At 35.7% G+C, this 26093-nt stretch overlaps 1 protein-coding gene across 1 annotated transcript in view; it reads left to right on the top strand.

The window, feature by feature from the left end:
- Positions 1-652: 652 nt before the first annotated feature.
- The window catches only part of LOC123682570, a 47496-nt gene continuing 22055 nt past the window's right edge, over positions 653-26093 (top strand). Inside the window, exon 1 of the mRNA XM_045621279.1 lies at positions 653-1125. Within this exon, the coding sequence (XP_045477235.1) occupies positions 750-1125 (376 nt within the window). The 5' untranslated portion in view covers positions 653-749. The remainder of the gene's footprint in view (positions 1126-26093) is intronic.

Genomic DNA, 26093 nt, shown 5'->3' with positions numbered 1-26093 from the left:
TATACCTCGAAAAAAAACATTTTATAGTTTCCATTTTTTCAACCATCCCAGCGTAGTATTTGTTAGTACTTGTTAAATTTTATTACTTGTAATAGGGATCGCTTTTGAGAGACTAATACTGGATTGTCTGCAAACTGGAGTATATAGCCAAAGTCACCCTCAGAGGCAGGCAGTAGGCGTTATAGAGAAGTGGTGAAAGTAGTGAACCCTGTGGAAGACCTTTTTCGATGGTAAAGGTTTGAGATGTGTAGTTCCCTAATTTAACTCTTAAATTTCTGCCAGAGAGGAATTCCTTGATGATTTTTATTAGATAAGTGGGGACGTTGAGTTTTTTGAGCTTGTAGAGTGGCCCTTTGTACTTTATTGATTAATTTTTTTGACTGGTAAATTTATTTTTGTTATGTTCCAAAATGTAAACTGTAAACATTACAGGTTGGGTTAAAATAACGTTTCTTTCGAAGGTATATCATTGAAAATAACAAACCAACAATTATCAAAGTATTCCATTCTTCGAAAATTGAATCCTACAGAATCCAATCATCATACACCTTCATTCATAAAAGCCTCAACACTCCCTCTCTCTTAACCAAAGCAGCGCGCGTAAACGCTGTCCTCCAGGTATATTACCTAGTTCCATCAGCGCCAGCAATCATTTCAACCAACTACACCTTTCGCTGCAGATCTAAGAGAGCAAACGTCCTCCGAATAAATGCCTCCGCCAATCTGCAAAGGAGGCGCGAACGGTGGTGATGCTTCGCATCTTTCGATACCTGACGCTCTTCTTCGGTTTTTGTCTCATCCTACTCTGCTACTGCATACACACAGTCACCATCCTGTACCACAGCCAGAATGACAAGGAAAGCGGCTGGCCGGAAAAGCAGGCGAAAGTGCGGGAAAATTATAGCGTGAAAAACGTAGTGGCCTACTCCCTGCTCAAGCAGATCGAGAACGACAGTGAAGAGTTTTTCTGTGACGGGAGTTTCCGGTTCCCGAGGGATTCTAGTGGAGTGGGGAAAGGAGGTGTGTGGACGAAAGTGGATGGTACTGAGTTGTATGTGTTGTCGGTTCACTTCGATACCAGGCTGAGTCCTTATCATTTTGTCAGGATTATTGGAATGACCAGAGGTGGGTTTGTTTTCAGAATTACTTAGTCGTTTTTTCAGAGAATTTGATTCGTTGTTTACTTGAAGAAATTTTGTTGAATCGCAAAAAAGACGCAAAGTTTATTACTGAAAAAAACGATTAAAACACTGACTTAGTTTCAAGTGCAACCGAACTTTCGTTGATTTATGAGCCTTTTAAAAGCCACAGAATGGTTTTCCAATAGCGATGATACAATTTTGAAATAAAAAAAACTTATAAATTATTCAACGTGATACAACATACAACCTTTTTCATTTGAAATATTACATCATTTTATTATACAGGGTGTTTAAAAAACATTGCAAACAAATTCAGGATAATATTTTCTGAGTTATTTGAAATATCCGGAAATGTTGTTCCCGTGAATGTGTTCCAATTGAACATAAACAGGGTGTTCATAAATTGGAGGTACATGACTGATTTTTCGGGTGATTTTAAGAAAAAAACTCCTATAAACGTAAATCCGTAAATGCATTGTTTTCGAGATACATCAGGATGTTGAAATTCATTTTATTTTCTCATAGCACAAATAATGGCATAAATAATCTAATTTAATGTTTTTATCATTTTAATGTACAGGGTGAACAAATTTCGATGTTTTAGCACTACAACTTTTAAACCATAGGAGGAAGACAAAATCTGATACCCTATTCTCGGTCTCTTTTTCTGAGAAACTAACAAGGGTAGTATTCATTTTTGGCCACCTTCTTTTGTTTTCGAGTTATAAGCGAAAATTGGAAAAATGGTGATATCAAAAAACATTTATATCTCCGCTAATACTGATGATAGAGCTCTGAAATTAAAACATTATACAGGCACTTTTTTACGTAGAATCCAGTAACGTGCTTGTCTTTTCAAAAGGGTCCCAAAGTTGAGTTTATTTAAATGGGATAGATTTCTCTGCCAGTTTTTGAAAGCTAATTTTTTCCTGATTTCAAAAATATATAGCATTGTATGGTTTGTATTAAAATAAATAACAAAAAATGGTCAAAAACCTTCTTTACCTAAGAGTCACAATATTTCTATGGTTACGAAAAAGGTTTTCGACCATTTTTTGTTATTTATTTTAATACAAACCATACAATGCTATATATTTTTGAAATCAGGAAAAATTTAGCTTTCAAAAACTGTCATAGAAATCTATCCAAAACTTTGGGTCATAGCTTCGTTATTAAAGACCCTTTTAAAAAAACAGTCACGCCACTGGATTATATGTAAAAAAGTGCCTTTATAATGTTTTAATTTCAGAGCTCTATCAGTATTAGCGGAGATATAAATGTTTTTCGATATCGCCATTTTTCCAATTTTCGCTTATAACTCGAAAACAAAAGAAGGTGGCCAAAAATGAATACTACCCTTGTTAGTTTTTCAAAAAAAGAGATCGAGAACGGGTTATCAGATTTTGTCTATCTCCTCTGGTTTAAAAGTTGTAGTGCTAAAACATCGAAATTTGCCCACCCTGTACATCTGAAGGGTGATATTTTTTCTAGAATAGTGCCTACTTTTCCAGAACGAAGCGTTTTCGGGCCCATGATTACAGCACTTTATCTTCTTATAATAATCTCTCATTTTCCTTTGTTCTTTCAATTTAGGAGCACCCTGTATTATGTTCACTCAATTCGATACGACACTTAAATAATCAGAACTTTCAGGCTATTGGCCTATTGTTCCTATTAATACAAATTCGTCTAAATTTTTCCACAATGATATTTGTTACATTTTTGTACGTGTTGAAATATTTGGCATTCAAGGTGGAAAATTCAATGAAATTCAGTCCAAACTTCCAAACTGTGATTTAAATAAATGCATTCATGTCGAAGTTAGGTGTTTCCGAAAACCCTTCAATTCATGGAATCTGGAAATATCTCAAATTTTGAGCATATGAAACTATCTAATCTAATCTAAATATTCAATAAAAAACAGAATGTTTCATAAGAAAAAACATATGTTTGGTCAATTACAGTTTTTTGGTACTCCCTGTATATTCCCAAACAATTCGAAAATGTGGCTCTAATACGGCCTAATGATACTGTCGAAAAAATTCGAAACTTTCAGCGCTTAACCGTATTGGAGCGTCGCATCAATGGTGGAACACCCTGTATAGAGGACAGTTGTTCGTATTGTAGATATACGGAGAGCCAGTTATGACTGTACTGTCAGACAAAATTAAAAGGTTTCCTGTTAATAAGAAATTAGTCTATAAAATAATTCACCGAAATCTGCCTTTTGGAGTTCTTCTTCTTCCAGGCCTGGAGAAATTCTTCTTTGCAATGCTACGCGGAAAAAACAACTAACTCAACTAATGTCAAGTTTGACCTTCTTCTACAACTAAATATTTTCGTCAATTTATAAACTAAAGTCTTAGAATGCAGGTGACTGCTATTATGTGGTGCCGTCCGAACAACAGTATATCTTCAAAAAGTGAAGTTCAAGAATCAATAAGGCCTTGTCTTTTCTTACTGAAAACTGATTACCGATCAATGAAATAAGAATTCATGTTTTCTGCTAGGCAATCTGACATTCAAGGGATCCTTAAAGCATTGCCAATTACATAGATATTACTAATTCGAATAAAATATTATTAAATGATTGCAAATTATTACAACCAATTTCAGACGACAATAATTATTAAGAGATTAAGCAATTTGTTGAATGAATTTTGTGTGCACTTACCTCGTGAGTTAAAAGAGATGGTGTCTGTGAATTCACCCCCTAATCTGGTGGCAGAAGGTGGTTATGTGGATAGGTGAAAGGGATGATTAACCTCTTCAGCACCGGCTTCGTGGTTATCACTTAATTCGAGTATCACACAATTCACTCGAAATTGCTCAATCAGTTTTTAACAGAAGAACAGGAATTGAAAATGTATAAAGATGACAGATGAATTTTAAGTAAGCAATGAACTTAAGTTTGATGAATTTTCGAATAGATAAGCACAGTTCGACACTTGAGAATAGTTATTTATTATACAAGGGAAAAAAGTATTAGATTTTAGCTCGAGGTTATGTTGACAAAAAACCGAGAGCTAAAATCTAATATTTTTCCCGTGTATAATACACTATTTCTTTCTGTGACGGGAAAAAAATTTGACATTTTATCTCTGTTGACAGGTAACAAAATATGACTTTTCACGAAATTACTTTTTTCCCCGGGAAAAAAGTGAGTACTTTTTTCCCGGATATATATTTATCTACATATAGATAAAGGAATAATAATAATTCGACCACACTATTGATGGCTTTTGTTGTTGTGCCAATTCCGAAAAATAAGCCAATAACACTGTCTCCGAGAAAGAACTGCATGTCTTTTTCATTTTCCATTACATAAATCTTGAATACGCGGTTTCGTAAATTTTCCGCGATTTAGCTGGCAATATTTTCGTGACGCTACTTGCGCTGCTTCTATCAACTCCAGTGGAGTCAGAGAAAACTCGGAATCAGACATTTTTTAACTTTATATTATTCAACAAAATAACTACTAAACAATTATTACTGAGTTCGCAATTTTTGAAACAAATCACAAAATTAAATTGACAGATATTTGATTACTTTGAAGTTTCCCTTAGCAACGCGGGTCTATTAGCAGCTTACTAGTTTAAAAATTCAAAATTCATATCGATAACATTCTGACTTTAATATATTGTAATAATATGTTCTTTCACTATTAAATTGTCGTTTTTCCTGTCACAGAAAAAAATTATTAATTAATGGCGATGTTTGTTTATCGACCGGGATCATTTCGCGGCCGCAGGTGGCGCCAACAAACAACAAAACTTCTCCAGGAGCTACAGGGTACATTCACGACGTAACAATTATTATTCATAATTTGATTTAATTTTGTTAGTGGAACTTATTGAATAGATACAAAAGTTAATTTTCTGTTTTCATTTTAACCAAGTAGAGTGAAGGAGATTTGCGCAAGGGATAATGAACTCAATAATAATGATAAGGGTATAAACTCACTATTAAAATCAAAATAACTAACTGGTAAAATATACAAATTTTCTGAGATTCGTCAAACGAAATTCTTAACTATTTGTTTTAATATTCATCAGTAATCAATTTTTACTATATTTTAGACATTGATTTTCAAATTTGAAAGTCATGGATTCAAGTCTCGAGCTCCAAGAATCTATGTCCATAAGAATTAATATTCTGCTGAATTCTATACATATTTCATGCTTTAGACCATGGAAGATGTGCAGATCTAGCATGTCGCACAGTAGGGAACATAGTTGAAGATGACACGAGCAATTATAAAACATTGTGTATATGTCCATGCGATATTTCTTTGAGTACTTGAATTCGGAAAGGCTACAATAAAGTTGTCATATCCGATCTTGTATCAACCTGAGGATATTTTAATTTAAGTATATGTATTATTATGAAGGACACTTACTCTGCAGAATTGTATTTATGAAAATGTACCTAACAATTTATTATCTTGTCTCTTTCAATATTTCAATGATGATTGATATGTACCTTACTAGCCTAACAGATTTGGCGATTTTTTATTTCTATTGCTGGAGATTTGAAGGACCATTAAATAATCAAAAAACCTTTTTGAATATTAGAATATTCTGTGATATCATTTAGAAATCATTACTTTATAACATTTCATAATTCTATATTCTACAACGTTCAAACGTTAAAAAAATGTTCTTTGAAATCAAACACGTTTTGATGAATTCTAACTCGGAGTTACAAAATTAAATGTGAGCAACTTGCGGGTTGACTAGGAGCAAGCGGTATTTCAATGCTTACATCGTTTACATTTTTTTTACATGAATTCTTATAACAAGCAGAGACGTTTACATAGGTATTTGATGAATTATTTACAGAATATGCAGTAATCATTGGAATACATCTGTTCATTATTTTCATAATAACAAAATGTTGCCAGTAAAATACAGACTCGGTAATAGTTTAGTACATATTCCAACAGGGTATGTATGTTAAGAACATGTTGCGATTCCACCGCAAACAACAAGAATTCTTTTCCCTTTCAGTTGGATATTTTCCTGTATTTTTTAATTTTTAGATAATAGTTTTTCTCTCCATATGTTATTTCTTCTCATAATGATGGTGAATTGTTGATTTGATCCAGTATTATCGTGATGGAGGATCTGCATTTTTTTTATTTCTTTGCGAATTATGTGCTTGTGAAATTTAATTTACAACAAAAAATGAATGTTGTACGTTACAATTGAAATAAACTGATCAATTGAAGCACAATGACAGTGCCATATTGAAATAACAAAAACCATCAAATATTATCATATTTGATGCTTGTTTTGTTGCTATGTTAATAACATTCAAAAGAATTAATTGGTTGTATAATCCTTTCCTAATTCCCTATAGCGTACAATACAAGAGGGAAACTAATTAATAATAACCCTTCATAAACAAAGGCTTGGTTAATTTGCTGTAAAATTAACAATTACTCGCAAATAATATCTGTTTTCAGGAAAAAGGTTAAAAGATATACATTTTTTTGTGTCGTACTATTGGGGACGGTCTTATTGAATACCTAAATATGTCGCCTTTATTCTAAAACTTCTGAAATAAATGCATTTCTGAGGATTATCCACATTTAGTAATCCGATATTCTCAAAGTTGCAATATTGTAACATTTCTGAACCGTGCAGGTTCAGAATCCTCTTAATATATACTCGTAAACTTATGGAGAAAATGTCTTACGCTCGTTATTATATCGAATATGACAAGTTTACGATAGTCATTTCCAATTCAAGTACCTATATACCTACCCCAGTGTAACATCGTATCAAAAATACATTAAAAAGTTATATAATTTTTTCAAAACTTCGAACAAGTCTCCTACTGTGTGACATGAGGGCGTTGTAAACGTTTTCTTTACAAGTGGTCGAGTCTTTCTGTTTGAGCTTGATCGACTTTTGCTCTTGAGCAACAGAGCAACAATGTTCCATAATATGTGTATGGTTTTATGGTGGTATTTTTGTTATATTTTAATCCCAAGTCTTTCAGTTCGGAACGAATTGATAGTATATAGTATGTTCAACTTAATTATAGAAAGAATCTTGTTTATTAAAATTTCGAAATTACAAAATTACCAATCTTTCATAAATTTAAGGGTCTTTGAAAAAACCTTATCACTTCGAAATGGATAAATTTATTTCAATGAGGTTTGGAAAGTGAATAATTGACTTTTTGAAAATCGTTGAAAACTCTACTGTATGTTCAAAATGAGACAATTAATTGTTGACTCATTCAAACTTTAATATCGGGCTTATTCCAGTGGCACACCTCGTATTTTGTTTTTATTTTTTTCAGGTAACAAATGTTATTATTTTCGAAAACTTCCCTACCAAAGAGAAAATGAAATATACAGCGTAGGTATTATTTGGAATAAATCCAATATTAAAATTTGAATGAGTCATCAAGAATCGTCCCTTTTCGAACGCCCAGTAACTCAGTTCGTCTAGTTTTTACTGACAAAATCTCATTCAAATGAATTAATTAATTTCGTCATTAGGTTATTAGGTTTTTTCAGACCCTTCAATTCATGGCGAATCAAAATATCTCAAAAATGGTATGTTTTGAGCTTATGAAACAACGAACAATCTTGGATTTATTTATTACATGAGAAAAAAACATATGTTTGGTCATTTACACTTTTTTGGTTCACTCTGTATATTCCAAAACAAATTGAGAATTTAGCTTTAATGGAGCCTAATACCTAAGAGAACGTCACGCCAATGGTGGAACAGTATATGTATATTTCGAGTGTACCATATTGAAAACTTTTGAAATAAGCAATGAATCTTTTTGTTATGAAATGACACTTGATTAATGAGATCTATAAATTAACATCGTAAATCTCCAATAATGTGATAGAAACAATGTAAACATAGGTTCATGCTGAGGTATATCGGATTACTTTGAAGTATTTTTAAATCTTGTTGTTTTCATTATTAATTGATGGCACTGTTTCAAGCCAACTATTCTGTTTGTGTATCATGTTTCATTGTTCTTAATTTATATCTTTCCGAAACAGAGTTAAATAGAAAAATAATATAAAAAACATGTCTGTTTTTGATAGTTCAAAAAAAAATTATTAAATCAGTTCATTGCTCCCCTACTCCTGAAAAAATCTGAACAACGGATTAAATAATTTTTAGACTACCTGCTCATTTCCACAAATGCTCAACTGATTTTAATACACTAAAATTCATTTCAAATAAAAAAAATTAATAACCTTCAATTTCAAGTGAAACAATTGTTTCAGAACCTTAATTGTGGAAATCGAAGATTAGAATAGATTTATTACATATTGCTCTGTAAGTTATTGAGTGTATTTTCAAAAAGAAACTAATTCCACTTCCTTAAAAAGGTTTACCAATGAAAGATTAATAAGAGAACTGAAATATTCCGATATCGATGAAAGTTACCTACCATCTCACGATTAATCAATCGTTTAAATCTATGGTTATCACATCCGTTCAAGTAAAATCTAAAAAACTGAAAGGGATAAATGGATCCACATTTCAGAAACAGTTACTCACAACTTAAACCTAGACAACACCGAGGCAAGAAATGAGTATCATTCTTTTAAATGATCGTAAATCATAATGGATATCAATTTCACTCGGTTGAAATAGAACCCACGAATTAAAATAACGTTATTACTTGACAGATGGGGTTTCTCTCACTCGGAACTTTCATTCATTCCTGTATCAATGAGGAAATGACTCCGCAGAATATAGAATTGAATTAATACGAATGAAGAACCATTAGGACGAAAAGATTTTTTTCTTGCTCCGTGGAAGAATCATCATCATCAGCAGTCTCTCATAGCCCACACCTGGACAAAGGTCTACCCTTCTAATTTTCACATTATTCTGTCCTGCTTCTAGAAAGTGGAAGAATATGAATGGTAAGGGGTTTTTTTTTAGAGCTATAGAAATTGGAATAAAACTACGATGGATTATTCGATTGACTTGAATTTTATTTATCCACAAGATAATCTTGTGGCATTACATTTTGAATATGATTTCTGGCATATGACCGCCACGGCTGGCTCGGATGTAGTCCAATCTGGACGTCCAATTTTCGATGACTTTTTCCAACATTTGTGGCCGTATATCGGCAATAGCAAGGCGAATGTTGTCTTCCAAATGGTCAAAGGTTTGTGGCTTATCCGCATAGACCAATGACTTTACATAGCCCCACAGAAAGTAGTCTAGCGGTGTTAAATCACAAGATCTTGGAGGCCAATTCACAGGTCCAAAACGTGAAATTAGGCGGTCACCAAACGTGTCTTTCAATAAATCGATTGTGACACGAGCTGTGTGACATGTTGCGCCGTCTTGTTAGAACCACAGCTCTTGGACATCATGGTTGTTCAATTCAGGCGGAATGAAAAAATTAGTAATCATGGCTCTATACCGATCACCATTGACTGTAACGTTCTGGCCACCATCGTTTTTGAAGTACGGACCAATGATTCCACCAGCCCATAATGCGCACCAAACAGTCAGTTTTTCTGGATGTAACGGTGTTTCGACAAACATTTGAGGATTAGCTTCACTCCAAATGCGGCAATTTTGTTTGTTGACGTAGCCATTCAACCAGAAGTGCGCTTCATCGGTAAACAAAATAAAATGGACGTAGTGCGCGATACGTATTCCGCACAGAACCATTATTTTCGAAATAACATTGCACTATTTGCAAGCGTTGTTCAGGCGTGAGTCTATTCATGATGAATTGCCAAACCAAACTGAGAATAAATCACTTCACAGCTGTTGAATCGGTCGCCATCTTGAACAGTAATGCCAACTTGTTATATACCTCGAAAAAAAACACCCTTTAGAAGCAACATTGTATCTCTTGTGAAGGAACTAGTGCGTATTCATTTCTTGAGCTTCCTATGGTTTTTAAGGTGTGATCAAACTGAAAAATATAGAAATATCTCAAAAAATAATAGCAATAAATGAAATGGAATACGGGTTGGCGTAGAATCTACAGTCAGAAGATTCGTTTTCCTTGAGGCATGCTGAGAATTCCCAGCGATAGTGAAATCCACTCAGCGAACCTTTTTCAATCACCTCGCAAATGGCAGGTTATTTCTAGACCTGTCGCAGGATTTATTGAGTTCTCAGTATATGCATACCTACTTTCGAGATTGAGTCAAACAAGTTTCAGGATGAATATATGCATTTGGGAGTATTCAATTGAAAGCGATAGCATTGGAAGTGCTTACTGATGTCCATAATAACAAATAGACTTGATGAGAAAAAGGTTAGGATCATGGACGTGAAAACGAGAGCTTTAGCAGCCTTGGAGATTGCATAAACCTATAAACTGTTGTTATCTCCAAGGGTGTAATTGGCGCATTAATGAACGAACGCCCAAAAGTTCCTGAATTTACGTCAGTGGTCTCCTATAACTTTTTTCAATATTTCTTTTACTGTACACTGTACAGGGTTTTTCAAATGAGAGGTTTGATTTTGAATATCCCGCTATCTGGGCAACTGTCACTTTCGAAACTGTCATCTTTAGACATTTGACAAGTGAAAACTCCGCCATTACTGAAGAACGAACTATACACGCTTCAACAACGCAATGAAATTGTAAGAATTCGCTACAAAAATGATGACAATTCTGCAAACACAGCATCTTCTCGGCCGGTAATAGTGAAACTGTTAGAAAAATTTGAGCTCCCGGGACAAGTTGTTATAATGCTGCTGTAGCTCGTAGAGTTGACAAAAACCCAGGTTTGTCGATTACGCGTCGATCTTGAGATTGGGCATTCCACAAAAGACAGAACAACGTATTTTGAATAAAGGTGTCAAGACTTTTAAAGTTCAGTTAACGAAAGAACTCAAGCCTATAGATCACCAGAAACGTCGTATCTTCGCTGATTGTGTATTTGAAATACATTCATCAAAATGATCCTGATAAAGGGTGTTTTTTTTGGGCAATAGAACTTTGAATTGCAATAAAACAACGATGGATTATTCGATTGACATGAATTTTATTTATCCGCAAGATAATCTTGTGGCATTACATTTTAAATATGATTTCTGGCATATGACCGCCACGGCTGGCTCGGATGTAGTCCAATCTGGACGTCCAATTTTCGATGACTCTTTCCAACATTTGTGACCGTATATCGGCAATAACACGGCGAATGTTGTCTTCCAAATGGTCAAGGATTTGTGGCTTATCCGCATAGACCAATGACTTCACATAGCCCCATAAAAAGTAGTCTAGCGGTGTTGAATCACAAGATCTTGGAGGCCAATTCACAGGTCCAAAACGTGAAAGTAGGCGGTCACCAAACGTGTCTCTCAATAAATCGATTGTGGCACGAGCTGTGTGACATGTTGCTCCGTCTTGTTGGAACCACAGCTCCTGGACATCATGGTTGTTCAATTCAGGAATGAAAAAGTTAGTAATCATGGCTCTATACCGATCACCATTGACCGTAACGTTCTGGCCATCATCGTTTTTGAAGAAGTACGGACCAATGATTCCACCAGCCCATAAAGCGTACCAAACAGTCAGTTTTTCTAGATGTAATGGTGTTTCGACATACACTTGAGTATTAACTTCACTCCAAATGCGGCAGTTTTGTTTGTTGACGTAGCCATTCAACCAGAAGTGCGCTTCATCGCTAAACAAAATAAAATGGACGTAGTGCGCGATACGTATTCCGCACAGAACCATCATTTTAGAAATAAAATTGCACTATTTGCAAGCGTTGTTCAGGCGTGAGTCTATTCATGATGAATTGCCAAACCAAACTGAGAATGAATCACTTGACAGCTGTTAAATCGGTCGCCATCTTGAACAGTAATACCAAATGAAAGTTATATACCTCGTAAATAAAACACCCGTTATTAATGAAAAAATTATTTTCAACGCTAGTTTAATACACAGAATTGCCGCATTTGCGGTTCGGAGAATCCAAAAATAATTGTTAAAAAGCCTCTCCATATTTGTAGCTGTTTGGTGCAGCAGTTTTTGGGCTGATGGTGTGATTGGACCTTACCTATTCAAAAATGAGACTGGTTCAACTGCTAGGTTAGTACTTTATGGTCAGTATTGGATGATATTAATATTTCCAACAATATGGCTCTACACAAGTAACGAAATTAAAGTAAATTGGAAGATCGTGATGAGATAATGCGCTTTTTTTTAAGCTTCTTGCAAGAATTTGTATGGATAAAATCATAAATAAACACAAATATAAGAACAACTGAATAATATACCCTCCATTTCCTTAAAGATATTTCAATGTGGATTAGCGTTTTCTAATATTGTAGATTCAGTCTTCTAAACATAACTTGGAAATCTATACTTCCTGTCCTCTTCATTTTTGAAATATATATGTCAAAAAAATATGACAAATTTCATTGTGGAATACAGAATACGAAAATACCATGACCCAGTTGATCTGCAAAGTTACATGCCATAAAAAAATAGAATTAGAGTACCTACTTTCAGCTGTTATAAAACAAATTCTAAAAGTATCTGCCTTGGTATTGGTATTTGGTATTTCACTGAAAATAATACGTTATATATAACCTAGCAACCCGCGTTAACAAGTCAAAATACAGATCAGAGCAATTCTAGAAATTAGCTGTGCCTTTCAATCGACGGAACGACATTGGTATAAGAAATTTAATTAACCAAACCAACTATAAATCGTCAACTGGTGATCTCCAATGCAAATTTCCCATATGCAGAAGAAAGTAATTAAGGCCTTGCCAGATTGTAACCTTGCTCAGGGAACTCCTTTTTTTACGTTTTCTCAGCGAGTCGTCCGATATAATTTATGGTTCTGTGCCAATAAATTCACGTTGGTTTCAGCATCAATAAGCAATGAATCTGGGGAAGTGATAAATTGTAGATATGGGATTTAATGTACCACAAATTATTTGTCACTAATGTTGGTTTTATAGTCGTGGAATATTATCCCCATGAGGATGATACAAACAAGTACGCTATATTTATAAACATGTTGCAAGGATGTGCGTAAAGTTTAGAGTTAAGTACCCAGATGAGATTATATTCAAAAGCTGGCCGTCACTTAGATAACACAAATGTTTTTTAAACCCTTATAAATTGTTCATAAAAGCTCATTATTTCCATGATTTTTTTTCCTAGTTTCAGGATTATCTCAACTTTTTACAAACATTTCTTGAAGGAAATTTATCCGATGAAATTTAAGGCCAGTTAGAGTCATACAGAACCTCCAGGAGTTTGCTTGCGTGGACATGGATCTACCTACTGTAATTTGAGGATACAAATTCCAATTGTAAAGGGTGTTTTTTTTAGAGCTATAGAATTTTAAATTACAATAAAACAACGATGGATTATTCGATTGACATGAATTTTATTTATCCGCAAGATAATCTTGTGGCATTACATTTTGAATATGATTTCTGGCATATGACCGCCACGGCTGGCTCGGATGTAGTCCAATCTGGACGTCCAATTTTTGATTACTTTTTCCAACATTTGTGGCCGTATATCGGCAATAACACGGCGAATGTTGTCTTCCAAATGGTCAAGGGTTTGTGACTTATCCGCATAGACCAATGACTTTACATAGCCCCACAGAAAGTAGTCTAGCGGTGTTAAATCCCAAGATCTTGGAGGCCAATTCACAGGTCCAAAACGTGAAATTAGGCGGTCACCAAACGTGTCTTTCAATAAATCGATTGTGGCACGAGCTGTGTGACATATTGCGCCGTCTTGTTGGAACCACAGCTCCTGGACATCATGGTTGTTCAATTCAGGAATGAAAAAGTTAGTAATCATAGCTCTATACTGATCACCATTGACTGTAACGTTCTGGCCCTCATCGTTTTTGAAGAAGTACGGACCAATATTCCACCAGCCCGTAAATCGCACAAAACAGTCAGTTTTTCTGGATATAACGGTGTTTCGACATACACTTGAGGATTAGCTTCATTCCAAATGCGGCAGTTTTGTTTGTTGACGTAGCCATTCAACCAGAAGTGCGCTTCATCGCTAAACAAAATAAAATGGACCTAGTGCGCGATACGTATTCCGCACAGAACCATTATTTTCGAAATAAAATTGCACTATTTGCAAGCATTGTTCAGGCGTGAGTCTATTCATGATGAATTGCCAAACCGAACTGAGAATAAATCACTTGACAGCTGTTGAATTGGTCGCCATCTTGAACAGAAATGCCAACTCAAAGTTATATACTCTCAGGACTCTCGGTTTCGTACTCAGAAACTCCAAATACTTGTTCGAATCTCGAACCCTTTTCCTCCTTTTTACGGCGCTTGTGAGGTCAAAGCTAGAGTATGGATGTGTAGTGTGGAGCCCTGGTTATAAAGTTCACATTGATAGTTTGGAGAAAATACAGAGGCGATTTTTGAAATGCGTTTGTTTCAAAATTGATGGCATGTATCCAAATCGTGGCATACCACAGGAATATTTATTCAATAGATTTCATGTGAACTCCCTAGAAGTGCGCCGTGTTTACTTGAGAATTCTTTTTCTACATAATATTATAAGTTCTCAAATTGATTGCCCTTACTTACTAGCCTCAGTGGAATGGCACTTTCCCAGGCTGCCTGTTCGAAATGTAACCACGTTCTACCTTCCTTTTCCGCGTACTAACATACTTCGATTTTCGCCTCTGTTCAGAATGTGTCAAGATTTTTGCAATGTTCAGAATATTTTAGACATTTTTTGCTGTACTCATTTTGATATAAAAAGGGCTGTTTTAGAGTCGCAATTTCTTTAAGAAGCTATCTGTATATATACTATTTTGTATTGTTTAGTGTAATTTTGTATTCTTCCCCATTATGTAATTGGCTTAGGCTGTAGATGGGTGTAGTAATTAAATAAATATACGTCGAAAAAAAAACACCCGTTACTTTTATTCTCAATGATTATGGTAAAGCTACAAAAATTTGCAATGAAAAAAGTGTTTTATTTCATTAAAAAACTTCATACACCACTTCTCGACTGAAGCTTTATAAAACTTTCAGCATTTTCCATGTAACCTCATCGAAGGTTATTGCAACAAGGTATAGATTGGATTCCAAAAACAACAACTACACCAAATTGACAAATGATTAATCTACCATCCGTTCGGTCGAAATGCCCATTGGTTTTTGCCCAATTAAACCGTAGAAGTAAATTGGGCAGTTAATTACACTGCTACTTATTACCGATAAACAAATGGACCGATTTAAGTCACTGAATATCTCGATCGTACGGACTTCTGATCTCGTGCCTATTTAGCTTAATTGTCATTGCGGGAATTCTTGGGGCCTTTACGTTGTTGGCAGTCCGTTAATTACATTTGTCGGGATGTTATTAACATTCTCGATTTGGGAGAGGAGGTGCTGTTGGCCTACAGATCTCCAATTATAAGAACAACACTCTTTTATTCATGGAATGTGAGATATAGTTTATGGTAGTCGGCTACCGGCGATTCTAATGATCGACTAATGATATTGGCTGGTGTTAATTACTGTTTGACACTATGGGGATCCTTTTATGATGTGGATTTCAAAGAGATCCATAAAAAGACCTGGAGGTATGTTAATAGCAAGGTTAGTGTTGTTTACCAAGGGTACAATGGACTGTGCGACGCTGTTTTCTGATATAACTACATAACGTATATTTCAAAGGTTTTGGCACATACATATTTCTTCATTTCGGAAAGTAAATGTGGTTTTACGGCAATTTCGCAAAACAAGTTCAATTACAAATTCAATAAACAACAACATTAGTTTTTTCCAAACATAACTAATGCCTCAGTCAATAGTTTTGGAACAAATTTCTTCTTACAGAAAACATGATTTGACGGTTATTTTGCACAATAAGTTCTATAAACAACAAAACTTTTGTTTCGAATTAAATGGTCCATGGTACTCAACACTACATACACTGCGCAAAAAAATTAACGCACATTCTGAAAATCTCAATGAAAGTTAACTCTACATTGACTTTATAACTTATTTTTTCTTTCGGGAAGGTTTTGAACGAAACAAGACACATTAAATGGAAGAAAAATTCAGGATTTCACCGAATCTTATGTGAAAGAAGAGAAATAAACAATTTTCAAAATACTGGAATGCTGATAAGTGATTCAATACTTGGTATTTCCACCCCTTGCGTTAATTACAGCTCGCCAACGACGGTTCATACTCAAAATGAGTGATATTAAAATGTTCTGATCTAATCCTTCCCAGATTTCTCTGAGTTGGATTCATAAGTCATTAAGAGTAGATGGATGATTTTCTGAACTTCTCAGCCTTCTATTGAGGTTGTCCCAAACCTGCTCAATCGGATTGAGATCTGGACTTCTTGCTGGCCATTGCATTCGAGAGACTTCAACCTCTTCAAGGTACTCCTGAACGATGCGCGCACGATGGGGTCTGGTATTATCGTCCATAAAAATGAAATTTTCACCAATGTATGGGGCAAATGGCACTACATGCTCTTCAAGAATGTTCCTTATATACCTATCAGCATTCATAGCTCCATTATCAACGACCACTAGGTCTGTGCGAGCAGTCAAAGATATTCCACCCCATACCATAATCGATCCTCCCCCGAAACCAGTAGTATTCAGGAAATTGCACTGAGCATATCTTTCATGTGGACATCTGTATACAAGGGAACGTCGATCACAAAGGGTAGAGGCAGAACCCAGACTCATCTGTGAAGAGAACTCTTTCCCAATCAGCCTCTTCCCAATGGATATGCTCTCTCGCAAAATCCAAACGCGCCCTTCGATGGGCTGGGGTAAGAGCTGGGCCTCTTGCCGCGACACGAGCACTTAAATCATATTCTCTGAGGCGATTTCTTATTTCAAGCTTGGTGTAGTAACGAGAACAAAAGTGTCCCTGCTGGTGACATCTGTGCGCCAAGCCCGGGACTTATTGAGGAACGTATTATAGCTTAGCCGTAATTCCCAGATATGACTATTTTCAAAGGAGTCTGGAGCTTGATTATTTCACTTGACCACAGCTTGCAGTTATGTGTTTTACCGGTTTCCAACAACCCATAATGCACAATTCTGGCTTTTTCAATGATTCATGACTTTTTGTAAAGATCTCATAGTGTAGTTGTGGTATTAGATCAATTGGGGATAACCAATATAAAATTGAAATAGGTATGGTATTGCAAGGTAACAATCAACTACACAAGAATTCATTTTGATATCGTGAGAAGTTTGGCCTACAAAGCATAGTGGCATAGTGGCAATTTGTTATTCATTTATTTAGTTATCTATATATATATATATATATATAGTATGTTCTAAAATGAATTTAAGACGATATTTTCTCTATTTCAGTCAAGTTTCGTGGAATATTGTCGGAATTCAATGAAAAATTCAGATTATACATCATTAGTTTTGTATCTTGGCAGTTGATATGATTGTTACGAAAATTGACAGATTACGGAATTTGGATTCAACCGTACGTTTCGAATTGATTTATAATTATGAATTGAATTCGTAAATAATGTCTGACGAAATCTATTTAATACAACCAGAATTAAGAAAAATTGCGAATAATGTCGCAAATCATTTCACTCAATCCAATTATGTTATATTGACAATTGACATGTGTTGAATTTTGATAGGATTGAAAGTCTGTGTAGACAACCACAAAACGAAAAATACAACTCAAAACAATGCTGTAATGAGTTCATTACAACACTGTTTTTAGAACTGTAATGAACTCATTAAGATTCTGAAATAATATTATAATTCTGAGAAAAGATGTAATTTTATCCAATGAGATAAGAAGTCTGTGAATTAATTACAAAGCAATATAATATCCGGAACTAAAAATTGTCTGCATGCCATCATATCACTTCCGTATTATTACCCCTCAAAAATTAGAAAATACACGGAGAAAACGAAAACTAAAATAAACTTTTCAAATGAGAAGGGGAAAGAAAAGAACATATTGAATAATTCCAAAGCAATAGCAATCAATCTATTCTTTGATTTGTTCAAAGTTAATACTTCGAAACTTATTAAGGATTTTCCAGTTTGTGGTTCAATATCATGCTTGGACCTTGCCATTCTGTATGGAATACAATAAACACATCTCTTCCAATTCCATATCATTAATTTCAGGGCAAGAAAAAACGATAATTATTTGGCTAGAGCGATGAGAATAGACAGTTTGAGTGACACCTTCTCCATTTTCAAAAAAGTGTACAGGACAATCACACCACCTTACCAAATAACGACAAATTTGCTTGTTTACATAGCCACTCAGTGCTTCATCGTAGCAAAAAATTCAATGCTAAAAATCGTTATCCAATAGGCATATGTTCCACGCATTCTAAGATCAGCAGGCTCTAATTCTTGTATCAACTGAACCTCATAAAGAAAGGATGGAGATCCATATCCAGATGCACAATACGTCATACCTTGCCGAAAGAGATGTCCAAATGTTTAGCGCGCCGAGGAATGGATAAATTCAGAACTTATTCAACACTTTCACATATAACGGGTGTTTTTTTTCGGGTTATATAACATTAAGTTGGCATTACTGTTCGAAATGGCGACTGATTTAACAGCTATCAAGTGATTTATTCTCAGTTTGGTTTGGCAATTCATCATGGATAGACTCACGCCTGAACAACGCTTGCAAATAGTGCAATTTTATTTCGAAAATAATGGTTCTGTGCGGAATACGTATCGCGCACTACGTCCATTTTATTTTGTTTAGCGATGAAGCGCACTTCTGGTTGAATGGCTACGTCAACAAACAAAACTGCCACATTTGGAGTGAAGCTAATCCTTGAGTGTATGTCGAAACACCGTTACATCCAGAAAAACTGACTGTTTGGTGCGCTTTATGGGCTGGTGGAATCATTGGTCCGTACTTCTTCAGAAACGATGATGGCCAGAACGTTACAGTCAATGGGGATCGGTAAAGAGCCATGATTACTAACTTCTTCATTCCTGAATTGAATAACCATGATGTCCAGGAGCTGTGGTTCCAACAAGACGGCGCAACATGTCACACAGCTCGTGCCACAATCGATTTATTGAAAGACACGTTTGGTGACCGCCTAATTTCACGTTTTGGACCTGTGAATTGGCCTCCAAGATCTTGTGATTTAACACCGCTAGACTACTTTCTGTGGGGCTATGTAAAGTCATTGGTCTATGCAGATAAGCCACAAACCCTTGACCATTTGGAAGACAACATTCGCCGTGTTATTGCCGATATACGGCCACAAATGTTGGAAAAAGTCATCGAAAATTGGACGTCCAGATTGGACTACATCCGAGCCAGCCGTGGCGGTCATATGCCAGAAATCATATTTAAAATGTAATGCCACAAGATTATCTTGCGTATAAATAAAATTCATGTCAATCGAATAATCCATCGTTGTTTTATTGCAATTTAAAGTTCTATAGCTCTAAAAAAAACACCCCTTAGCAGGAATATTTTCGGGGGAGCATGCATTCCAAGCCGTTTGGACAGGTCCAATCTTTTCGACTTTTCACTCAACAATTGTACACTCAGATGGATGATAATATCGACTATAATCTGCCGATAATGCACGAAATGTACTCAATACAGAGTCATAATTTTTGTAGTAAGCTTTCACAATTTTCAAGTTTTCAGTAGTAAATAAACGATCCAAGGCTAACCTTCAACTTAACATATGACACTTCGGATGACAGTTCCGTTTGACATATGTCATTGAAACAGGGCTGTGAAACCCAGTATAACCAAGATGGAATATTATAATCAAATCCTTTTTCTTCGGCTTTTTTGTTTCCGTCCCAAGCTACTAAATACTTAAAGTCCACAACCCTAATAATCATCATTATCCAACATGGACTACTACCAGAAAGAAAATTACAGGGCAGATGTTCTAAAGTGCATGAAATTGTGGTCAGTCACTGCATCTACTCCACCCATTGCCTCAGAAACCTACACTATTGTTTGTTTTTTGTTCCATAAAAATCCCATTAGCCGTGATTTGAGTGTACAGTAACCCGAGAATCGATCTTAATTGGCTGCGCAACCGATCATTAAAACATCGTAAGTCAAATTCACCGGGTCTAAACGACTTTAATTGAGAATGCAGGGGTATGAAATCTACTGTATGATCTCTTGGATGTCGTCTTGTGGACACATTAAATTCCGGGACAAAAAAATTAAGATGATATGTTACGCGAGGAGAATTCTAAGAACAAAGGAAGATGAAAGATATATTGTGGAAAAATTATGTTGAGTAACGAAAAGGACCACTATTCTTTGGTTTAGTGATCTTTCATTGTACAGGTTTTTCCAAATAAAAATTTCATTTTGAATATCCCTCTATTTGGATAGCTGTGTATCTTTTAAAACTGTCAGCTTTTGATATTTGACAAGTTGAAACTGCGCCATTACTAAAAATGGAACGAAACACGCTTCTACGCATTTAAATTAAATACAAAAATGGTAAAAATTTTGCAGTCACAGTTCACAAAACTAAAAAGCTCTTTGGTCGTCATGAGCACCTTCTTGGCCAGCAATAGTTAGTGGTATTGGTGGAAAAATTTGAGATGTTGGGACAAGTTAGTAATGTAGAGAATCAAAACTTTGTGCGTTTCTCCAGAACAAATAAGAATATGCAGCCCGTAGTGTTGAAGAAAATCTAGGTTTGTCGATTTCTCATCGATCTTGGGAAGATTTAGGTTTTAGGGCTTTCAAACTTCATTTGACACATATCACCTTCGCTGATTGGGCCCTTAAAATGCATCAAAGTGATTCGGATTTTCGCCAAAAATTCATCTTCATGAGGCCCATTTTTATCTCGAAGACCACGTTATTAAGCAGCAATGCTTGATAAATCCAACGCATTTATGACGAGCGCTTAAATCAGTGTGCTTTTTCATTAATGAATGAGCCTGAGAAAAGTTTATTTATTTATTTAATCAGACGGCAAAGCCATTTTACATTGTGAAAAAAATTTTAAAAATAACAAATCTTCATTATAATATATAAGAACATAAATAAACAATCACATCAGTATCACAAGAACTCATTCGTAAAGTTAAATTTTCCAGAAATATACATTATCAAAATAGTAATTTACGTAACAAGTCCGAAAAATATGGTTTTTTTGGACGAATAGACAAAATTCCAGGACGAGCGTAAGCGAGTCCTGGAAGTCTGTGAGTCCAAAAAAACCATTTTCGGGCGTGTTGCGTACAATATTTTTTCGGCAACCATGTAAAATAACACTATCGCTGCTGCTTTCCATATTTTATTGCGATTGCGATAAAAAAACATGCAAATTTTTGACAACTAATCTCATATGAACTGTCAGCCGTTACCTCGGTTGCTATGGATTATATGATTCTTTTCCGGCCTAGTCCGGGAAGTACGTACTTTCCGGACTCTGCCGGGAAATGCTACTTTCTCAGAGAAGAAGCGTCCGGGAAGTGAGCACTTCCCGGACGGTTGCCGAAAAATGTTTTTTTTAATTTTGGGCAGTAGGCAAAATCAGATCCGAGATGCCAGCGGGCTAGTAAGAGCTTGGGATTCGAAGTGCTCCTTCAGGGTGAATATAGATACTAAAAATATATCAGCCTGACATTTGTTAGCTAGGCGAAGAGCTCTAGATAATGGACTGTGGACACTATAATTTGTTGGCGCAAAGCTAATGTGAAAAACCTCTCGAGTTCTCGAGTGAATACTCGAGAACTCATTAAATAATTACAATCGATGAGGTTATTGACAAGTTTGAAAATGAGTATAATGCTAAAGTTATCTCTTTTCAAATCTAAAGATTGTAGTCCGATTATCTCTTGATTACAATTTTCGGATGACATTGATATCCCAGTTTTGAATGATACCCACTTCAGAAATTTCCTTTGTACCCGTTCAATACTTTGTCTATGAACAGTATAGTAGGGCGCCCATACCACTGCTGAATTATCTAAAATACTTCTTACATTCGAGCACTAAACTGTTTACAATACATTCACATCATTGAATTCCTGCATTGATCTCTTTACAAAGCCCAACATTTTGAAAGCCTTAATAGTGATGAATTGAATGTGAGGAATAAAACTCATTTCTGAATAGAAATAGACTCCTAAGTCTTTAATTACATTTGTGCTTATAAGAGATTCCTGCCCCAAATGATATTCAAACTTGCAGGGAGATTTTAGTCTTCCAAACCTCATCACCTGGCACTTGTTAATATTGAACTCCATGTGGTTTTCTAAGCTCCAGTTCATCAATTCATACCACTAATACGCTCAGCTAACCAATCTAAGAGCGGGGGTTTAACTCCTAATTATCGAAGCATGTATCGTTCCATATTTAGTAGTATTCAGTCGAATGTCCAAAGATGATAGCTTCAAAAGTGATAGATGCCCAGAAAGCGGGCTATTCAGAATGAAATCATTTATTGGTAAACTCTTCATTATAACTTTTCGTGATAGAGAATTTACGAATATTGATGTATGTACCTATCTCCCACAAATTGTGGAATAAAATCCAAAGAAATTCATTAAAACTATTTATAACATTCAATCTTACAGCTATGTATAAAGCTTATTTCAAATTGTTATTGGTTTTGCTTATTTACATTTTGCAGCACTGTAATGCTGCATTACATCCGCCAGTAATCATGATATTCCGAAATAAATTGCCAGTTTAACCATTCATGGATAGTTATAAAAATTCCTCGAAATTGGCCATATTTTTCACCCACCGATTTTTCGACCTACACCGTTGCATAAAAATCGATAATGACGTCGTCCATGGGCTTATTACATGAAAATCGGCTTTCAAATTAACGAACGCTTCAGATGGGAAAACGTCCATGTGAGAATACTGTGACCTCAGGGTTTCTGGTTAATGAGCTCGTAAAATTTATCGTTTTCCCCTGTCGTATACTACATCAATCATTTTCGCAGAACACAAAGTCATTAAAGCGGTGCAGTTTTTATGCACTCATAAAAGTGAATGGGAACGGGAAATCGAGTTGGGTGGTAAGACAAATTGGCATAAATTGCGTATGCAAACGATGTTTTTTTTTTTCGAAAATTATTCGTACCATTCTAAATTCCGATGGTAGTTAGTCTTTGCACTTTTTAGGTTCAAATTTTTGTTCAGAAGGTTTAACATCCACATTAAAAAGTTCAAAAGAATAATTAATTATTTGAAATTCAATGTGATCCATTGTTCTGTGCTAAAATGCAATTCGCCATCTATCTAGATACTTTAGCAAGAAAAATGATGAATGAATGATGAAAACTGAAATTATCCCTCAGAGTAATGAACATAAAGGTTGTTTTTTTTAGAGCTATAGAACTTTGAATTGCAATAAAACAACGATGGATTATTCGATTGACATAAATTTTATTTATCCGCAAGATAATCTTATGGCATTACATTTCAAATATGATTTCTGGCATATGACCGCCACGGATGGCTCGTATGTAGTTCAATCTGGACGTCCAATTTTCGATGACTTTTTCCAACATTTGTGGCCGTATATCGGCAATAACAAGGCGAATGTTGTCTTCCAAATTGTCAAGGGTTTGTGGCTTATCCGCACAGACCAATGACTTTACATAGTCCCACAGAAAGTAGTCTAGCGGTGTTAAATCACAAAATTCTGGAGGCCAATACACAGGTCCAAAATGTGAAATTAGGCGGTCACCAAACGTGTCTTTCAATAAATCGATTGTGGCACGAGCTGTGTGACATGTTGCGCCGTCTTGTTGGAACCACAGCTCCTGGACATCATGGTTGTTCAATTCAGGAATGAAAAAGTTAGTAATCATGGCTCTATACCGATCACCATTGACTGTAACGTTCTGGCCATCATCGTTTTCGAAGAAGTACGGACCAATGATTCCACCAGCCCATAAAGCGCACCAAACAGTCAGTTTTTCTGGATGTAACGGTGTTTCGACAAACACTTGAGGATTAGCTTCACTTCAAATGCGGTAGTTTTGTTTGTTGACGTAACCATTCAACCAGAAGTGCGCTTCATCGCTAAACAAAATTCACTTATGGAAATCGGGAACAACGGCAATCGCATTTTGGGCCCATTTGACGAATCTACGCCTTACTTGATGATCGTTGGCTTCAATTCTTGCACGAGTTGGATTTTGTAAGCACGCAAACCAAGATCCACCCGCAAAATCTTCCATAAAGTGGATGGACACAGATCCAATTCCTGTGCTCGATGGCGGATAGACTCATTCGGGTCTTCCTCAATGCTACGCTCTACAGCAGCAATAGCTTCTTCTGTACGCACGGCTTCTTCTGTACCGTACGGCGTCTCTGGGGATGCGAGTTATCAATAAGAGTAAACGTGGTGCGAGAACGTTCCATGAATAATCGAATTAACTGCTCTGATGGACGATTTTGACGACGATAAAATGCACGTAGTGCGTGATACGTATTCCGCACAGAACCATTATTTTCGAAATAAAATTGCACTATTTTCAAGCGTTGTTCAGGCGTGCGTCTATTCTGATGAATTGCCAAACCAAACTGAGAATAAATCACTTGACAACTGTTGAATCAGTCGCCATCTTGAACAGTAATGCCAACTTAAAGTTATATACCTCGAAAACAAAAACACCCTTCACTTCTTTGCTAAAAGGTGTCACTCAAACCTTCTATTCTCATCGTTTCAGCCAAATGATTACAGATTTTTTTTGTCCTGAATTCAATGATATGGAATTGGTTCCAACAAGAAGCTGCAACAAGCCACACAATAAGACCCGTTTTGGATTTATTGCAATAAAAATTTCCAGGACTCATAATTTCTCATTTCGGCGATGTGAATGGACCACCAAGATATTGTGATTTATCGCCTTTGGATTTTTTTGTGGGGTTATGCAAAGAATCGTGTTTATGCCGATAATCCTCAGATTATTGATGATCTTAAAACCAACATCCGTCAAGTTATTGGTTTTATATCTTGCCGGAAATATACCGGAGAGTCATCGAAAATTACCTCACAGGATCCAGTCCTGTAAGAGATAATGCGGAGGACATTTAAATGATGTTGTAGTCCCACACATAACGGCATTATATTGAAATAAAACTGTGATCGATATTCTAAATGAAAGAGTGTTTCATTATGTTTCTTTTCGGAACAACAAAATCCATTTTTAATTTATGGAATTTTCAATTTCGGCTACACATTCCTAAATTAATTTATAATAATCAAAAATATAAACCATTCATCTACTAATATTCTTCGTATGATTTCGGACAATGTTTGATATTGAATAATACCTATTATAGTTTCGATTTTGATTCTGAAGGGTGTTTTTTTAGAGCTATAGAACTTTAAATTGCAATAAAACAACAATGGATTATTCCATTGACATGAATTTTATTTATCCGCAAGATAATCTTGTGGCATTACATTTTAAATATGATTTCTGGCATATGACCGCCACGGCTGGCTTGGATGTAGTCCGTTCTGGACGTCCAATTTTCGATTACTTTTTACAACATTTGTGGCCGTATATCGGCAATAATACGGCGATTGTTGTCTTCCAAATGGTCAAGGGTTTGTGGCTTATCCGCATAGACTTTACATAGCCCCACAGAAAGTAGTCTAGCGGTGTTAAATCACAAGATCTTGGAGGCCAAATCACAGGTCCAAAACATGAAATTAGGCGGTCACCAAACCTGTCTTTCAATAAATCGATTGTGGCACGAGCTGGATGACATGTTGCGCCGTCTTGTTGGAACCACAGCTCCTGGACATCATGATCGTTCAATTCAGGAATGAAAAAGTTGGTAATCATGGCTCTATACCGATCACCATTGACTGTAACGTTCTGGCCATCATTGTTTTTGAAGAAGTACGGATCAATGATTCCACCAGCCCATAAAGCGCACAAAACAGTCCGTTTTTCTGGATGTAACGGTGTTTCGACATACACTTGAGGAT

Source organism: Harmonia axyridis, chromosome 6, assembly GCF_914767665.1.
Source record: "Harmonia axyridis chromosome 6, icHarAxyr1.1, whole genome shotgun sequence".
Lineage (NCBI taxonomy): Eukaryota > Metazoa > Arthropoda > Insecta > Coleoptera > Coccinellidae > Harmonia > Harmonia axyridis.
This window is presented reverse-complemented; position numbering and strand designations above follow the sequence as displayed.